Source organism: Notolepis coatsorum (assembly GCF_963971535.1).
Source record: "Notolepis coatsorum genome assembly, chromosome: 20".
In the NCBI taxonomy this organism is placed as follows: Eukaryota; Metazoa; Chordata; class Actinopteri; order Aulopiformes; family Paralepididae; genus Notolepis; species Notolepis coatsorum.
In genome coordinates, this window is record NC_140184.1 from 64,246,697 (window position 1) to 64,266,820 (window position 20,124).

A 20,124-nucleotide genomic window follows, 5' to 3' on the forward strand; every position below is an offset into this window, starting at 1 on the left:
ACTTTCATTATTGTGCAGATTCTGCCTTTCATTTGAAATTCAGATTGGTCCGTCACTTCAAAAGGAATTTGAAGGGACTTGGCCCGGGTGCACACAGCCCCTGCTTTGTTGACTGCCGCTAGTTAGCATTTTGCATCAGGGAGAAAATACATGCAATGTTTAAACAGCCATTAAGAGTGCAACCAGGTCACTCTATTGTTTTGAGATATTACACTGAATTAGAGCGTGCTTTGATCATGAGCTCTCCTGCTATGCAAGTCCAAATATAGCAGAGAGCGCATTCTGCACACGTAGAGTACAATCTTCTCTGTTTAGACCCCGATTACATCCGTTGACTGAAGATCAACAGACTCGATGGATCATTATTTCTCAGGGTTCTGCCATCAAGTCTTTTGCACTGTGCTTTTACCATTGGTTATGGGGAATGATATACCGTGTAACCAGGGCTTGACGTTAACTTTTTGGCTCACTAGCCACTGTGGCTAGTGGTTTTCCAAAGTCACTAGCCACTCAGCATTTTCACTAGCCAAAAATCCCCGCACTCGCGCCCCACCCCCACCCAAAAAGTTATAAATATAGGTAATTTCTTCTTCACTAACCCCTGCTGGGGACAGTATCATTGTAATCATACTGCTACACGCCAACTGTACAACTGTGCTTCTGACTGTTGACTCCATTGTTTACTACTGCCTGCGACCAGTGACTCAGCCGCAAAAGGAGCTCCAGTTGGGGCAACGGCTGACTGGGACAAGATGGAGGGTGTAGATGTGGAAGAGTTGTGTTGAACCTAGCAATTACATTGTTGCTCCAAACGCCGTAAACATTATCATTGACACACCTATGCCTTGGCTGTGTTGAACCTAGCAATTATATTATTGCTCCAAACGCAGTGAACATTATCATTGACACACCTATGCAGGGCTTGACGTTAACCTTTTGGCTCACTAGCCACTGTGGCTAGTGGTTTTCCAAAGTCACTAGCCACTCAGCATTTTCACTAGCCCTGGGCAGGTGGGCAGGTGTCAACGTCAAGCCCTGCGTGTAACCCTGTGAAGAAGGTAATCAATATAAAACATTAACTTAACTTCACATTAACTTAATTAATTAATTAATTTACAACAAGCGGTGCATGGGTAAGGCCAAGAGAATTATCAAAGACTCCAGCCACCCAAACAACTGCCTCTTTGAACTGCTGCGGTCAGGCAAGCGATACCGGAGTCTCATGGCAAGCACAGAGAGACTCAGAAGAAGCTTCTATCCTCAGGCCATCAGAATGCTAAATGACAATAACACTATGTAACAACAATCAAATGCACTCACAGCACACACATCCACACATTTAAACAAACAACTCACTGCAGCACCCACTTTAGAACACCTAAACACACTTTATATTTATTGGTAAAGAATTTGCACTACAACCCATACCTCATTACACCTTACTGTAAATTGTACCTAAATTGTACCTCATCCCATTTCTGCTTTGCACTGTATAGTATATTGTATTGTAACTCAGTTACCTCTACTCTGCATTGTACATTGTATATATGTATATACTGAACACGTTTGTCTACGTACTTGACTTCTATTTTATACTTGCTATACTTATTTTATACTTATCTATTGTTGTCTAGCACAGTCTCTGAAGCGTAACAGAAAGAAGCATTTTGTATAAAAGTATTCTGTACTTCTGTATGACAACTAATAAAGAAACTTGAAACTTAACACTCTTTTATGCTACCAACAGTTGGGGGGGGGGGGGGACATTAAATTGCGATTATTTTGACTGATATTGCGATATGATTCATGATATTAGAGTTACCCGTGTTAGGGCGGTTAGGTGGCGTAGCGGAGATTGCGTTCGTCACCAACCCCGGAGCTGTGAGCTGGATTCGCCTGTTCGAATCCAGCTCACAGCTCCGGGGTTGTCACCAGCTTGGCTGGCCGTTTACACTAATACAATTGGCTGTATTAGAGGGTGGGAGAAGCTGGCGGGGTGGGTCCGGGTCGTTGTAAACAGCGACTCCTACAGTTCGGTCGGGGCGCCTGCTAAGCGCGGATAGGACCTGAGTGGGATAGTGTGATCCTTCCACACGCTACGCCCTCTCAGGGAGGATCCGCGCTGCCAGGTGAAAAGAAGCGGTTGATTGACTGGACGTGTGTCGGAGGAAGCACGTGATAGCCTCCACTCTCCCAGATGATCTGACTGTGGGGGGTAAGTGCGCAGCGACCAGGAAGGGGATTGGGAATTGGCATACGACTAACATTGGTATGGGAGAAAATCGGAGGAAAATGGAGGGGGAAAAAGATCAATACAAAAAAATATATATAGTTACCCGTGTTACCAAGTAAACAAATCACGGAACGATGGCCAGTTAGCCCGCAGCATCCTAGTGCTACTATCGTTAGCTCTCAGAAGGTAGGCAGAAGCCCGCAGCATCATAGTGCTACTATCGTTAGCTCTCAGAAGGTAGCCAGAAGCCCGCAGCATCATAGTGCTACTATCGTTAGCTCTCAGAAGGTAGCCAGAAGCCCGCAGCATCCTAGTGCTACTATCGTTAGCTCTCAAAAGGTAGCCAGAAGCCCGCATCATCCTAGTGCTACTATTGTTAGCTCTCAGAAGGTAACCAGAAGCCCGCAGCATCCTAGCGCTACTATCGTTAGCTCTCAGAAGGTAGCCAGAAGCCCGCAGCATCCTAGTGCTACTATCGTTAGCTCTCAGAAGGTAGCCAGAAGCCTGCAGCACCAGCAACGGTAAGTGTGTCTCATTTAATTTCCACCACTGAAGCGGGTTTTCCCGTCCTCCTGTGTGTAGACAACCAGCTCTGCGTGTGCTCGCTCCACTAGTGAGGACTGGTCTCGCCCTCTGCTGGCGCGTGCTGTGTGTGCACTACAACCAATGCCGTCCCTGTCAAAACTCTGTTTCAGTGTAATAGAAACTGAAACGCATCTGTGATTTTGACGGTATTGATTTTCGATACCGTCGGGGTTTCTAAATACCCTGGTATACCGTAATACCGTCATACCACCCAAGCCTAGAGCACATCTTTCCTGTTTCTTTGATACTTCTTCAAGCAACTGCTATTCAGAAGAAATTAAAAAAGGAGCACATATTCATAGTATTCGATCACAGGCATGTTGGTGATTGGAATCAAATAGCCAGCGATTAACATTGAGTGACAACAGTGGGGAAGGAGCTGTTTCATTGCACAAGAGCGCATGGCAAGGAATACGTTGAATAAGTACATTACTTAGCAGCAACGTAGCACTCACCCAGAATTTTATGAGGAAGAAGGAATTCTGGGGACCCTTGCCGAAGAGTTCCTTCAGTCCTCCTTTCTTTTCAGGGAATTTGTCATAAATCTGACGAATGTCCACTGACTCTAGTAACGCATCACTGTAGGAATGGTTTGTCTGCCCGATGTGCACAAAGAGGTGCTTGTTGTACTGGAAGAAAAACACAATGCAGTTTTAGAATCACATTTAAACCTTTCAGAACCAAGCATAAACTGTAACCAGAGTTCTTGAGATACAAAGCCTGATACATTCTAATTGTTTTCAACCAAAGACATTTATGATATAAAAAGAAATATATTACATAGGAATACCAGGTATTTGGAGAATTTGTCATCATTTAACCTGCATAATTTTCATAAGGCCCCAGCAACAACAACAAGTAGTAAAATGTCATCACAAGGGTTATTTCAAAGTCATGCTGCCCTTTAGTTCAAGACCACTTTCCAGAGTAGCTTTTGCAGCATGTAGCCTTCGGGGCAATACAACCATTTCAAATATTCAACTGAATGTAAGATTAATGGCTGTTGTCATGTGATATCAATACCAAAATAAAATTGTCTGGGGAATGTATAGACAAACCTAGACGGATTGCTCCCATCCAAAGGCAAACGATAAAGAATGTGGGGTGCAAACGTTAGGGCTGCAGTCTTGTGTGCCGTGACATTTAATGGATCTGTGGGACTGTCTCACTGGGTCTATTTACCGTAGTCTACAGTGCAGATGCAGTTTGGTTGTAGGAACATGCATGTATTTTGGGGGAATTCGTAATTGTTTTAGGCGTTCAAGGTTTATTATGTAAACACCACTGAACTCGTTCCCCTTAAGACTAGATTACAGTAAGCCTCTCCCAGAGATCACCGTCGATAGCCGCCTCGTTTTGTGCAAGTCAAGTCAAATGCATTTATAAAGCACATTTCATACACATTCAACAAAAACAAAACAAAAAAAGAGAACATAACTCAATTTACATGTTCGAAAAGGAGGAACAAGTATACACTTATTTAATCCTACCCCTTGTACACTACTCAAAATGAATGTACTAATTTAAAACCTTACTAAAAAAATATATATATATATGCAAAACATAAAAAAAATATCAAATCCCTTCCTCATCCCTGGCTGTACCTCATGAAAATGATATCTTTATAATTCAGTTTGAATTGTCTCAAGTTTGGACATTGCTTTAGCACAACATTCAGACTGAATTGATTGATTGATTGAAAACTTTATTAACAGATTGCAGAATGGGTACAATACAGTACAGCTCAATACACACAATTGTTAAGGGGATGCAGACCAGAGAAAGACTTTCGTCTTGTTTACATCAGGGTCCCCCATTTTCAATTCATCAGGACATATATGACATACATGACATACAGATAGACAGTACTGCTACATCTATACATTTATGACATACCAGATTTGCAAATACAGTACTGTTTGTGATACAAAAAGAGTCCAGAAAAGAGAGTATATACATTTGACGTAGAAACTGTACATTGGAGGAGGTTGGGTAGGTGGGGTGGGGGGGGGGGGGGGGGGGCGGACAAGGGAAACACTGTACAACTGTACAAGCAAAACTGTACATTGGAATATTGACAAAACCATACTTGGTAATTTACTGTACATTGGAGGGGGTTGGGTTAGGACATTTACAGGGGCCAGTTTCTAATTGCAGTCTCTCGTAGGTGTTCTTTGAGAGTGGTTTTGAATGTGGGTAGTGATTCACATTCCTTTACAGCTTTGGGTAGGGCGTTCCACATTGATTGATTGAAAATTGTATTAACAGATTGCAGAATGGGTACAGTACAGTACAGCTCAATACATACAATTGTTAAGGGGATGCAGACCAGAGAAAGACTTTCGTCTTGTTTACATCAGGGTCCCCCATTTTCAATTCATCATAACATATATGACATACATGACATAAAGATAGACAGTACTGCTACATCTATACATTTATGACATACCAGATTTGCAAACACAGTACTGTTTGTGATACGAAAAGAGTCCAGAAAAGAGAGTATATACATTTGACATAGAAACTTGGGGGTTGGGTAGGAGGAGTGGGTGGGGGATGTGGCATCATTGTGAAACGTGTTTAGTCCCTTGTTTGAGCCGAATCTGGGTTTAACATGATATGTGGAGCTCCCTCTGGTGTTGTGATCGTGGTATTCACTGACCTTTGGGAACTATTTTGACATGTACATGGGTACCTTGGTCGTGTAGTGTATCTTGTTCCACAGTTTCACTCCACATATGGAAATGCAGTGTCTTCTCCTGTTAGTATGTACACTAAGAACTTTTAAGTTGAGTTCTCCCCTCAGATTATAACCCCCCTCTCTTTCAAAGAACAGTTCTTGAATGTTTCCTGGAAGTACATTACCTTTTGCTTCATACAGTACATTAATTGTGCTGTTTTAAATTCCACAAGATCAGTTAACTTGAATGTTTTTTACTTAAAAAATATTATGTTTGTGTGATCACGATAACCTGCAATCCTTATGGCTCTTTTTTGGAGTATAAAAAGTATAGAATTATAAGTGTTTCCCCAGACTCCAGCGCAGTAATTTAAATATGGTAAAACTAGTGAACAGTAGAGAGTGTAGGGTGATTTTTTCATCCAGAATGTGCTTTGCTTTACTCATGACTGAAATGCTTCTTGACAGTTTAGTTTTTGTTTTATGTGAGGTTTCCAGCAGATTTCATGGTCTATTATTACACCTAGACATTTATTTTCATAAACTCTTTCAATAATCACATAATTTATTTTAAATTGGACTTGAGTATTTAATCTACAGTTTCCAAATAACATAACTTTAGTTTTGCTCAAATTTATTAAAAATTATATTATTATTATTTGTTTCTATCAAACCATCTTTTTAATGTCTTCATTTCAGATGTGATGACCTCTAAAAGCTGCTGAATATTGTCACCAGAACAAAATAAATTAGTGTTCAGTGCATTAAAACAAACAAAATAAAATAAAAAAGTGCAGTAAAGTGCAGAAATTCTTAAAAATAGGCAGAGTTGGGGCAGTTTATTCCAGCTATGTTCAGTCAGACGGGGCAAGGGTCGAGATGGGAGGTGGGAATGAACACCACGTTATAAATTATTTTCAATTGGTGTGGTGTGGTGGTCTGAACTCACAGAGTCCGGGTCTCTCTGTTGCTCTAGGAAGGCAGAGAACTCCACCAGGCGGAGTCTGGATGTGCCGATGGAGCGACCTTGCCAAGCCGGGACTGTGGGCGCCGGGGCTGCTGTGGGTTCATAACCTGCAACATAATGATGAGTTCAAGACTCCAACCAAAACATTACGCTGCGTCTTGAAAATAACAAAGAAACCTGTTGATTTGTATGACATCCCTACCTCATTCTTGCATTTTAAAAAGCTTGCATTTGTACTTTATTGTTTCAATTGTGTACTTCACTTCACTTCACTTTGTACTTTAGGTTGTACTTTTGTTTATATATCGTATTTTTTGTATAGTGTTTGGTCTTTATTCTTTTACCTTTTACTGTATGAAGCACAATCTCTGGGGGCTCATACAGAACCAAGCATTTCACTGTAATATAAACATGGCTTGGATTCAAAACCAAATTCACAACAATACTTAACAACATGGCCCCCCTAAGAACCACATGGTTAAAAATCGTGCTGAACCATGGATGGATGCACTCTGAAATACTGAGTGACTGCTATGAAAACCAGAGACCAAAAATGCTCTGAACTTCATAAAAGTCAGACAAAGCTTGCCAAAAGCTCAAACAGTGTTCTCCAAGCCCACGTGGATGAAATAAAAATACAAAGAAACAGACTAAGAAACGATGTAAACACCATGATCAAATCTGCAAAGAAAATGTCATCAATGACAAAACTGAGGAAAACAAAAACAAACCCTGTGAACTTTGGAAATTACTCAACAACCAACCAGGCTGCAGCAAAAACTAAACTAAAAACCAGGTTTACAAACATAAAGACAGAAAACACTCTCATCACAGACAAGCTGGATGTGGCCAAATACTTAAATATATTCTTCACTAACATAGCCACAACACTGGTTAATAAACGACTCTCGCACTCAGGGCATTTTGGGGTAGACCACATCCTAGCATACTACAAAAATCTAGGGGTCCGCAAAGACGACTTCAAACTTGAAATGGTAACAACAGATGAGCTACTCAAAAAACTGAGCGCCCTCCAACCTAACAAGGCCACTGGCCATGACAATATCCCCTCCAAATTCCTCAGAGACTCAGAAGCCGCCATCACCCCAGTCATCACACACATAATAAACCTATCCATAAAACAGGGACACGTCCCCAAAGACTTCAAAATTGCGAGAGTGACCCCCCTGCACTAAAAAGGCAGCAAATTAGACCCAGGCAACTACCGCCCTGTTTCTATTCTTACCTCCATCTCGAAAGTCATGGAAATTTTTTTCTACGAACAGGTCGAAAAGTACCTGGCAGAAGAAAATCTAATCTACGAATTCCAATCTGGCTTCAGAACATCCCACTCCACTGACACATGCCTTCTCTATTTGAACGACCACATCAAACAAGAGGTGGACGTGGGAAAATACGGCTTTCGACACTGTCAATCACTCCATTCTGATTGACAAGCTAAAAGCAATTGGTTTTGATAGTTTATCAGTGAGCTGGATGCAATCCTACCTGGAGGGGAGAGAACAGATGGTAGAGGTAAACGGTACCCTACCCCCCCCCCCCCTCCCAGTGAGCTGTGGTGTTCCACAAGGAAGCATACTAGGACCGTTACTGTTCCTATGACATGTCATCAGCTTGTGACTGCAACTTGTTCCTGTTCACGGACGACTCAGCCCTGCTGGTCTCTGACAAGAACAAGTTACAGGTTGAACAAACCCTCAGCTTGGAACTCGGCAGAATCTGCACCTGGCTCGCTGATAACAAACTATCATTACACCTGGGTAAAACAGAGTCCATTCTCCGGATCAAATAACAAACTCAGCAAGACCAACGGCTTCTCTGTTACAGTGGGTGACAATATTGTCACAAGGAAAGATGAAATTACATACCTGGGTTCCATCCTAGAGGCAAATCTTTCCTGTGACAAGATGGCATGTAATCAAAAAAGTCAACCAACGAACAAGATTCTTGTACCGGATCTCCTCTCTGGTAAACAAGAATACCCTGAAGACTCTGGCAGGAGCACTCATTCAAGGGTACTACGACTATGCTTGCACCTCATGGTACTAAAGCACCTCAAAGGCACTAAAAACAAGATTACAAACATCACAAAACAAACTGGCCAGACTACTGCTTGACCTTACTCCTAGAACCCACCTCACCCCTGCCCATTTTGACAACCTAGGATGGCTTAGAGTAGACAACAGAGTACAGCAACTTGCAATGGGCCTGGTCTACAAGATACACTACACCACTAAGCCTAAGGTACCCATGTACATGTCGAAATAATTCCCAAAGGTCAGTGAATACCACGACCACAACACCAGAGGGAGTTCCACAAATCATGTACAACCCAGATTCGGCTCAAACAAGGGACTAAACACATTTTGCAATTATGCCACATCAATGTGGAACGCCCTACCCACAGCCGTAAAAAAATTTGAATCCCTACCCACCTTCAAAACCGCTCTCAAAGAGCACCTACGGGAGGCTGCAATTCGAAACTGGCCCCCGTAAATGTCCAAACCCCCCCTCCCTATGCTTGCACCTCCGTCCCCCCCACCCACCCTCTCCCAATGTACAGTCTCCTCCCCCTCGTATGTATATATTTTCTGTTAGGATCTCTGTTTAACAGTACTGTATATTTGCATATCGTGTGTCACAAATGTAACAGTACTGTATATCTGTATTTCATGTATGTCATAAATGTCATGATATATCTGTATATCTGTATGTTGTGTATGGCATAAATGTCATTATGAATTGAAAATGGAGGACCCTGATGTAAACAAGATGAAAGTCTTTCTCTGGTCTGCATCCCCTTAACAATTGTGTGTATTGAGCCGTACTGTATTGTACCCATTCTACAATCTGTTAATACAGTTTTCAATCAATCAATCAATCAATCAATCAATCAATCAATCAATGTACATTATATGTGACAAATAAAACAAAACTTTAAACTTTTGTTGTTTCCTGTAAGACAAACCCCTCCCCTCCTCTTGAAATTGTCATTCCATGTCACGTTAAAGATGCAGTCAGTGAAATCTTTAGGACAGTGCCACGTCCTAGGTTTGTTGCTATAGCAACCTCTACTACACACAAATTGAGCAACTGTGATTAACTAAATGCCTTGAGGAAAGACGATGCAAGCTTCATGATTCATTTCGGCATTCCGAACTTGACACGAGACCTTTGAAAGCGCTGTTCCGTGATGACGGTATAAAATAAGATGAGCCCTCTTGATTCATTAGAACGTTTTAGAGATATTGTAATGTTTAACTCAATCAGCGCGGGAGCGATATGCGTGATGTGTTGTTAACAGGCCGACGCTCTAAGGTATAGGAATACGTGGCGGTGTTTGCAGGGCTATAACTATATTCTATATTATAGCTATGGATACAATACTATGGCCCATTTGACATCAACTATCTATTGTTCAATATGTGTTAAAGAAAAAAAATTGGTAACACTTTATAATAACACTCAGTTATAAGACCTTTATAAGGTATTTGTAGATAATGAACTAATCATGAACAAATCATTTATATACATTCGTAAATTATTATTAAATCATTTATAACTATATTTGTATAACATTTACAAATTAGTTCTACATTATTATTATTTTTTATCCACTTTTTCTCCTTATTTTTCTATTTTTCTCCCATCCCAATTTCGCCTAGCCAATTCTCCCTTCAATTCTACCCTCCCCTGTCTCGAACATTGCTAGACTATGCCTCCCACTGGTCGGCTGCAGTGAGGACCAAGCCTTGCATCACGTGTCCCCTCCGGTACACGAGGAGGCAGCTGTCGCATCTTTTCACCTGTACAGCGCAATCTCTCAGTGGCGAGGAGTAACGCGTGGGGGGCTCACGCTGCCCCCGATGCTTCCTGATTCTGCTGTACAGGTGCACCAACCGGCCTGTAGGAGTCGCTGTCCACAACGTCCAATCCCCACCCACCAGCTTTCCCACCCCTAACACTGCCAATTGTGTTAGTATGAACGACCAGCCAAGCTGGTAGCAACGCCGAGAGGTGGGCTCGAACCCAGCATCTCCTGCGTTAGTGGCGAGCGCCTTGCCCACTGCGCCACTTAGCCGCCCTAGTTCTACATTATTTATAACTAGAGCTGGGCCGTTAACGGCGTTAACGTGCTGCGTTAACGCGAGACTAGTATCGCGCGATAATATAATTGACGCCGTTAATCTTTTTCTCAACGTTGGGTCTGTATTGTCCTTAAATACTTGCCGTAGTTCCCAGCTGTGGTACCAGGAAGTGATTGCACTGCCGGAGCTGTAGTCAGAATAATGTGTTAAACTAAAGTAGTGGTCCGGTAATCATTGTTATACAGGTGAGGTTAAGAAGTCCTCAGGATATAACACAATTCGGCGATGAGGACGTCTGAATCTGCGCAATGCAAGAAAGAAGAAGTCCGTTGCGAGCTTTGTTTACATTATTAACGTTAGCGAGTTAGCATGTTAGCTCACGTTGATCGAGCGGCACTTGAAAACATCTACAAGAGGAGGAAATCCACTTTACACACTAAAGGAAGGATCGACTGGACTATCGTGAGTGTTTACAACAGAAATGGCTTGGGTTATTGGAAATATTGGACCGTTTGATGACAATGTAGCCCCTTTCGTGACTGTGATGCACAGAGTGAATCCACAGTCACTTGCTCCTCAATAGGAAACCAACCTAGATTTACCATGAAGGACTGGTTCTGGCCGAGCCGTTCGTTATACAAGAATCACAGAGACGTTTCAAAGGTGCTCACAGTTGCACAAGGGTTTCGGACAGAGATACGGGATGGTTTGAAAGCTCTGCGTTGCTAATAAACATTTTAAATGGAACTGTTACACTGAGCTTGCACTGAATTTGTTGAGAAACCTGCTTCTGCAGCAGTCTGTGTGTGAGCAACCAGTCAGCAGCATTGTGAATTTAGAGATTCACTAAAAGACACATTGAGAGACAGGTTTGTGTGTGGATTAAGAAATGAAGGTGCACAGAAGAAACATACTGACAGAGAGTGATTTGACACTGGAGAGAGCTGTCAATATCAGTGTAACAATGTTAATGGCATCAAAGGAAGGGCACAGGCAATTACGATAAATCTGGTTTTAAAAGAAACACTGGAAATTACAAAAAGAAGAGACATGTTCATGCTGTTGAACAAGGAGATAGAACAGCTAGTGACTCCTCAGATGAAGAGGAGAGGATAAATCTCCTCCTCTGGTCATTATTTGGGTAGAACACACTTTTTTTTTTTTTTTTTAGCCATTTTAATCTAGATTAATCTAGATTAATTCCAGGATTGCAGGTAGATTAATCTAGATTAAAAAAAAAAATCTATGCCCAGCTCTATTTATAACTCATTATCAACATTGTTAGTACTTGATTTGTTCATCATTAAATAATGTTGTTTAATGTGTAGTAACACATTTGTAGATGCAGGCCAAGATATAATGTTTCAAAGGGTGCTCGATACTGCCACCTGGGTGGATGCGGCCGGTATTGCACTTTGGCATTCTCAGGATGATTCCCCATGTTAACCCAGATGTCCGTGTGCCTGTAATGAATGGAAATATTGAATAAAAGAAATAACGATGAAAACCCGACTATACTCGGGTCTGGCGCTGAACGGTTGGTGAGTTAACCCGACTATCATCGGGTCCGGCGCTGATTGAGTTAAGACCTTACTAAATGCACTTGAAGAAAATAGCCTTCATTAAATAATATTCATTGCCCAAAGATCCAGCGAGACTAATGAAATGTATCTAGTTTCTGTATCACATTCCAAGTAATATTTTGGTCTCATTCAAGATATTCATATCCCAATATTCCCTTTGCTCTAGATGCAGTGCTCTACAGGAACTGTGGGTGGGGTCGATGAGCAACGACACCGCTCATGTCCAGCATTCTAAATTATATCTTACAAGCCAGACTGCTCTCTTCTTAAGAACACGTTCACTTCACTGACAAATTGACAATAGAATCTCACACGTCATCAGAGTGAAGATGGCAGGGAGTTAAAGGAGCAATAAGGTGAGCTGAACATAGTGCTTAACGGAGCACTGGACATAGTGCTGAATGGAGCAGTGAACATAGTGCTGAATGGAGCAGTGAACATAGTGCTGAATGAAGAGCTGGATGAAGAGCTGAACATAGTGCTGAATGAAGAGCTGGATGAAGAGCTGAACATAGTGCTGAATGAAGAGCTGGATGAAGAGCTGAACATAGTGCTGAATGAAGGGCTGGACATAGTGCTGAATGAAGAGCTGGACATAGTGCTGAATGGAGCAGTGAACATAGTGCTGAATGGAGCAGTGAACATAGTGCTGAATGAAGAGCTGGATGAAGAGCTGAACATAGTGCTGAATGAAGAGCTGGACATAGTGCTGAATGGAGCAGTGAACATAGTGCTGAATGGAGCAGTGAACATAGTGCTGAATGAAGAGCTGGATGAAGAGCTGAACATAGTGCTGAATGAAGAGCTGGATGAAGAGCTGGATGAAGGGCTGGACATAGTGCTGAATGAAGAGCTGGACATAGTGCTGAATGAAGGGCTGGACATAGTGCTGAATGAAGGGCTGGACATAGTGCTGAATGAAGAGCTGGACATAGTGCTGAATGAAGGGCTGGATGAAGAGCTGAACATAGTGCTGAATGAAGAGCTGGACATAGTGCTGAATGAAGAGCTGAATGAAGAGCTGGACATAGTGCTGAATGAAGAGCTGGATGAAGAGCTGAACATAGTGCTGAATGAAGAGCTGGACATAGTGCTGAATGAAGAGCTGGATGAAGAGCTGAACATAGTGCTGAATGAAGAGCTGGATGAAGAGCTGAACATAGTGCTGAATGAAGAGCTGAATGAAGAGCTGGACATAGTGCTGAATGAAGAGCTGGACATAGTGCTGAATGAAGAGCTGAATGAAGAGCTGGACATAGTGCTGAATGAAGAGCTGGATGAAGAGCTGAACATAGTGCTGAATGAAGAGCTGGACATAGTGCTGAATGAAGAGCTGAATGAAGAGCTGGACATAGTGCTGAATGAAGAGCTGGACATAGTGCTGAATGAAGAGCTGAATGAAGAGCTGGACATAGTGCTGAATGAAGAGCTGAATGAAGAGCTGGACATAGTGCTGAATGAAGAGCTGGATGAAAAGCTGAACATAGTGCTGAATGAAGAGCTGGACATAGTGCTGAATGAAGGGCTGGACATAGTGCTGAATGAAGAGCTGGACATAGTGCTGAATGAAGAGCTGGACATAGTGCTGAATGAAGAGCTGGACATAGTGCTGAATGAAGAGCTGGACATAGTGCTGAATGAAGAGCTGGATGAAGAGCTGAACATAGTGCTGAATGAAGAGCTGGACATAGTGCTGAATGAAGGGCTGGACATAGTGCTGAATGAAGAGCTGGACATAGTGCTGAATGAAGAGCTGGACATAGTGCTGAATGAAGAGCTGGACATAGTGCTGAATGAAGAGCTGGACATAGTGCTGAATGAAGAGCTGGACATAGTGCTGAATGAAGAGCTGGACATAGTGCTGAATGAAGAGCTGGACATAGTGCTGAATGAAGAGCTGGACATAGTGCTGAATGAAGAGCTGGACATAGTGCTGAATGAAGAGCTGGACATAGTGCTGAATGAAGGGCTGGACATAGTGCTGAATGAAGAGCTGGACATAGTGCTGAATGAAGAGCTGGACATAGTGCTGAATGAAGAGCTGGACATAGTGCTGAATGAAGAGCTGGATGAAGAGCTGAACATAGTGCTGAATGAAGAGCTGGACATAGTGCTGAATGAAGAGCTGGACATAGTGCTGAACGGAGCGCTGAACAGAGTGCTGCTCAAGCAGAGGAGTGTGACGGACATGATGCAGTCGGCTACCGATTGTCAGCTCCTGTTCCTGAGCTGGACAGAGGTGTAGGGCAGTCAGGGATACGAGGAGCAGGGAGCATGCTGAAGAATTTGGGTTGTAAAAGGAACAGGATCACTAGCCATGGTAAAAGGAAACACAAAATGCTCCCTCAACACACCTTTGACTAGAGTTTTGTGTATTTAATAATAATAATAATAATAATAATAATAATAATAATAATAATAATAATAATAATAATAATAATAATAATAATAATAATAATGGATAAAATTTGTACCGCGCTCTACATTCGTGAGAATCTCAGAGTGCTTACAGGAGATAAAAACAAAAGTTAAATGAATAAAACAATTTAAAATGAATAAAAACAATTAAAAAGACTAACAACCAGTGAAATGGAAGAACCTGAGAGTAAAATAAAATAAAAATAATAGTAAAATGAATAGAAGTAAAAAATAAAAGTTAAAGAAAATTCAGGCAAAAGCCTTGTTAAAAAGAAATGTTTTTAGGCCCCTTTTAAAAACCTCTACGGATTGTGGTGCTCTCAGGTGGATGGGGAGAGCATTCCACAGTCTGGGTGCGGCGGAGCAGAAGGCGCGATCACCCATGGAGTGCAGCTTAGTCCTGGGGGCTTTGAGGAGGTAGGCTGTGCCGGAGCGGAGGGAACGTGAGGAGGACTGGGGGGTGAGGAGTTCCTTGAGATAGGCAGGGGCACCACCGTGTACGCACTGGTGAGTGAGGAGGGACACCTTGAACTCAATCCTGTGTTCCACGGGGAGCCAGTGAAGGGATCTGAGGGTGGGGGTGATGTGATCATATTTGCGCACCCTCATCAGGATCCTAGCAGCGACATTCTGGATGGTTTGCAGTTTTTTAATGCTTTTGCTAGGAATCCCGATGAGGAGTGCATTGCAATAGTCCAGCCTGGAGGAAACAAAAGCGTGGACGAGTTTCTCCGAATCTGCCAGGGTGAGTGAGGGGCGGAGTTTAGTGATGTTACGGAGGTGAAAGAAAGAGGTCTTGCAGAGGTGTTTGATGTTTTTTATGCTAGAGGTTTACTCATGCTATAAACCTCTACCTTCCGAGACATTGCCCTTGTATGTCCTCGTGTGCACAATAGGGTTATGAAATGTTAACATTTATTTTGGGTAGATCTTTCCTCAGACGATTACATTTATTTAAAAACTTACTTGAAATGGTTGTTGTGACTGCTGGCTGGATAGGATATGCTTGCTGGGCGAAAGGCTTAATACTGAAACGGAGAGAGAGGGAGAGGCCTGTCAGGAAAACACTCTGCTCTCTGGGACTTACTGTATACAACACAACATATTGAAAAGATACAAAGTAAATGAATAAATACATTTAAAAAAAAAAAAGCAAAAGGTAGCATGTTTATTCATCGCAGAAATAAACAGCACAAAGCCTTCATCGGAGCATTTAAAGCTCACAGATTTTCTGTCAGTTCATATGTACACAGAGGGGGGGGAGTGTAGTCAACAGTGTAGCTGGGTTGGATCTAGTTACAGCTTAGCCAATCACAGTCTTAATTCATGGATCTAGTTACAGGATGCCAATCACAGTCTGAATTAATTATTAGACAAAACAAAGACAACCACGTTATACAGTTCATACAGTCTAATTAAAGAGATGCATACCATATAGTTAGAGATAGACAATATAAAAGCCATTTGAAACAGAAGACTTTTTTTTAATTCGATGATCTAAAGTCACAGAGTCAGAGATGCTACGTAGCCTACCAGAGTCCTATCCCAGGAAGCACTTTAAACTGAAGTCATCATTTAGAGTGACCATTAGGTGTCCAGATATAATTCATTGTGTCCAGAACAGTTCTCTCTGGGACCGTTTTGTTCAAAACACCTCTTTCAATGCCAAAGCTTTTCAGGGAAGAAGGTGAACCGTGGTTAGCTTCAGCGTAATCTTTTGCTATAGTGTAATCCCTATTGTGAATGAAGTTTTTATTTTCTGTCTTGTTTACAGACAAATCAAACACACACTTGCACATTTTTTCTTTTTTTATAATTACAAATGTACATATTCAAGGCAAGCTGACACACAAAATCCAAAATCAACAACCGAAAAAAAGGAATAGGCTGAAGCCAGGGCCGCCTCAGGGGGTGTGCGAGCAGTGCGGTCGCACAGGGCCTCGCGGGAAGGGGGGCCTCGCAAAATAATTTTTTTTGTATTGTTTTTTTTATAATTTTTTTTATTTTTTATTTTTTTTTGCGAGGCCCCCCTTCCCGCGAGGCCCTTTTTCATCACAGACCTAAAATCTAGTTTTGCTTATATGCTTATATATTTCACATTAGACACGTTTGTAGAATGTGTCTGACTTGTTCCTGGGTCTGCAGTGACATACTATTGGTTTCAACGAAGGGAGCTATGGGGCTCTGCAGCAGACATACTATTGGTTTCAACGAAGGGAGCTATGGGGCTCTGCAGCAGACATACTATTGGTTTCAACGAAGGGAGCGGAGTGGTTACTTCCATCATGTGTAGTACGCCAGCGTGAGTCAGCTGCGTTTGACTATTTCGCGCGTGCAGCTTTTGACTATTATGCTTAGTTATGCCAGCCAACTCGAAGAGGTCGGTCATTATCAGTCGGTCGGTCACCAAGGAACGTTGACGAAAGGCGGGACAAATGGCCGGAGCCTTGTCATGATGCAGTCGGGATATAGCCATGATGATGTCGGCTAGTAGCTAGCTCAGCTAAAGGCTAACTAGCGTTAGCTAACCTAGAGACATGCAGCCAAGATGAAGAGGATGGTCGTTTGGCAGATGAACTTCGTCAACTCCACGCGGTTGTCTCCATCCTCTTGGACGTTTGGTGAGTTTTTAACCTATTTTATTAACTCTATTCTATTCCCGCCGTGGACATCGCTCTCTCTCTCTCTCTCTCTCTCTCTGGAGCTAAACTGGCCGACTAGCTGTTGTAGTACTACTAGTAGCTTAGTAGCTAACGGTGTATGGCCTGGTGTCATGTAGCCGCATAGCTTGCTTCTGCGTTAGCTAATGGTTAGCGATAGCCTGGTTGAGCTAACTGTTAGCCAGTTAGCTGTTTAGCTTCGACGTTGTGCTCGGCTGGGAACGTTCGTTTGATGCTATCAGTTAGCCTTGAGTTAGCTGTTAGCTTGTGCTACGACCATTGACATTAGCCGTGAGAATAGCAGGGGGTTCTGGCACTCTGACTACGACATCATCTTTGACAGAAGATGTAGTCGGGCCTGCACCATGACAAGGCTCTGGCCATAGCTTATTTTTGTCCCTACAGCGAGAGGCCTTTCGTCAACGTGGAGACCTGTGTTGCGGCCTTTCGCCCTGCGTTCCTTGGTGCAGGTAAGATTAATGAAAATGTCATGACATTACCCCACTCTTCCTTCCTTCCCCTCCCGAATGTTTTGTTAATAACGATGTTTTTTTCCAGGCAAAACATATGTTACTTCACAACATTTGGAGATACGACATGTGCTGTGTGTGAATTCATTTGTTCGTTTGTGTAGCTTGGGTAGCGTTGGGCCGTTGGCCAAAGCTGTGTGTGGCCTGGTGTCAGTAGCCTACCTGGCTAGCCTTTAGCTGTCGGCCATTGGCTCCTTGCTGCTTTGTTTTCTCTTGGTATAGACCCTCTTCTCTTTGGATTTAAGTGTTGATCTTTGTCCTTTTGGATCTATGTATATTCATGTTGCCTTTGTGAAGTTATCTTTTCCTTCTGTTTTGTTCTTTCATTAAAAGTTGAATATCCTTTAGGGGGTCATCTTTGCTTATCTCTCTCATACATGCTCTCTCTCTAACACACATGCTCTCTCTCTCTCTCTTTCTAACACACACAGTCTGCCTATGGCGGCCTTTCTCGATGGCTAGGCTGTGCTCGCTGAGTCTGTACCTAGTCAAGGATCTTCAGTCACAGTGCTCAGGTATTCTGCCACTGTGTACTCTCTGTTTAGGGCCAAATAGCATTTAAATTTCTTTCCAATGTGTCTCTCTCTGTACACTGTATATTGACTGTAGAACGGGAGCTCTCTCTCGCTCTCTCTCTTGCTATATGTTGACTGTATCATGCCCAGCCTCGGGCAGCGCTATTATTTACGAATATGTTGAATGTATGGGGGGGGGGGGGGGGCTCGCGTTTAAATCTCGCACAGGGCCTCGCATTTCTCCCAGGCGGCCCTGGCTGAAGCACATGCTTATTTTTGCCTATCCTTTAGAAATTCTTAAAAACGAAATATATTTTAATATAAGAAAGAAAAACATAAAATATGCTGCAAGATATAATTTTTTTAAAGAAAAAGACAAATGTTTGATGTTTTACTCAAAACTGTACTCCTGAATTATTTTATCCTTTAAGGCTTTTTTAAATCTCCCCTGAGAAGTACACAACTTCAACCCGTCACTAAAGCTATTCCATAAATGAACTCCCAAAATTGAAACACATCTAGCTTTTACATTAGTTCTTACCTTTTTACATGTTTTAAGAATGCAAACCCTCTTAAATTATACTTTCCTTCTCTTGGTTGAAAGATACATTGAATACAAACTGGTAGGCTTTTACTCTTAGCACGAAACAAATTTTATTGTAATTGGGTCTGTATTACAAAAAAGAAATTGTCTGTACGGATAGCCGTTTTGTACTCAGATATCCGTTGCTTGAGGGATCGTTTAGTTGGTCCAACGTAAGCTAGACCACAGAGTGACATGTAGGTCATGTGAGTTGTTTAGAAACTCCCGGATAGGAGTTCTTCTCCTGATGTGTAGGCGGTTGAATGATTTTGTATTGGTTGTATTGTTGCAACACCACATCTATGTAGTGAAGAACGTTTCAAGGATCGTCCCTTGTGATTATATTCTGTAGGAAAACAGCTGCATCTCAAGGTCCTCCCATAGTCGAGCGGACTGTACACGGAGCAGACTCCCGTGGGCTCAAAGCGGACCCAAATGGTACTCAAAGCAGACCCAAAGCAGAGTCCAAGTGCGAAGCTCCTATTTTCGGACGCGCGGACGTTCGCGGCGCCCACTTGGTGTCACACAAAACACTGCTCAGCGTTTTGGTTGACATCGAACTGCATTTAATGTGACGTCGATCTGCATTTTACTCTGACCACTCGCTCCGTGCAAAGAGAGAGTAGGGCTTGGGATGTTTGAATGGCTTTTCTAAATGAAGTGTGTAAAACTGCCCGTTTTATTATCGAAATATTGGAAACGGAGATAATATACTCTTTATTTTGACATCGGATGACGACGACATGACAGAAGTTGAACAGTGTGGGAAAAATTGTGTAAACTGGCACGAGACAGTGGGAGGACCTTAAGTCTCAAAAACTGACCAACTGGGATGTTGTCTTTTAAGTGTGTTAGATGATTACGTGCAGCAATGCAATATTGAGTTGTGTTCCAATGAGACCAAAACATGCTGGCTTGCTCGTAAATGTTTTTCCATCTAAACGGTTCACTAAAATATGTTTCTGACAACCTTTTAGGTGAGAAATGCAGTTGCTGGATCTTAATTCATATTTGAGGTGTGAGGAACACAAAGGGAGGGGGGGTGGATAGTGCTGGTGCGGTAGTGCGACATCTAGTGGCCGAAACATGTTGTATATTCAGTGTTGGGAAAGTTCACTTTCTACATGAACTAGTTCAGTTCACAGTTCACAAATGTTTTAATTAACTAGTTCAGTTCATAGTTCATTATAATAATTTTTTTAACTAAAGTTCATGGTTTAAAAAATGAACTAGTTTATCGTTCTTTTTTCAATACGTTGCT

The 20,124-nt window shown here is 42.3% G+C and overlaps 1 protein-coding gene across 1 annotated transcript in view; it reads right to left on the bottom strand.

Moving 5' to 3' along the window:
- tead1b (TEA domain family member 1b) overlaps positions 1-20,124 on the bottom strand; it is a gene marked incomplete at its 5' end in the record, with an annotated part of 89,259 nt that overhangs the window by 13,460 nt on the left and 55,675 nt on the right. Inside the window, 3 exons of the mRNA XM_084337132.1 lie at positions 3,274-3,447; positions 6,448-6,572; positions 15,542-15,603. Coding sequence (XP_084193258.1) covers positions 3,274-3,447; positions 6,448-6,572; positions 15,542-15,603 — 361 coding nt within the window. The remainder of the gene's footprint in view (positions 1-3,273; positions 3,448-6,447; positions 6,573-15,541; positions 15,604-20,124) is intronic.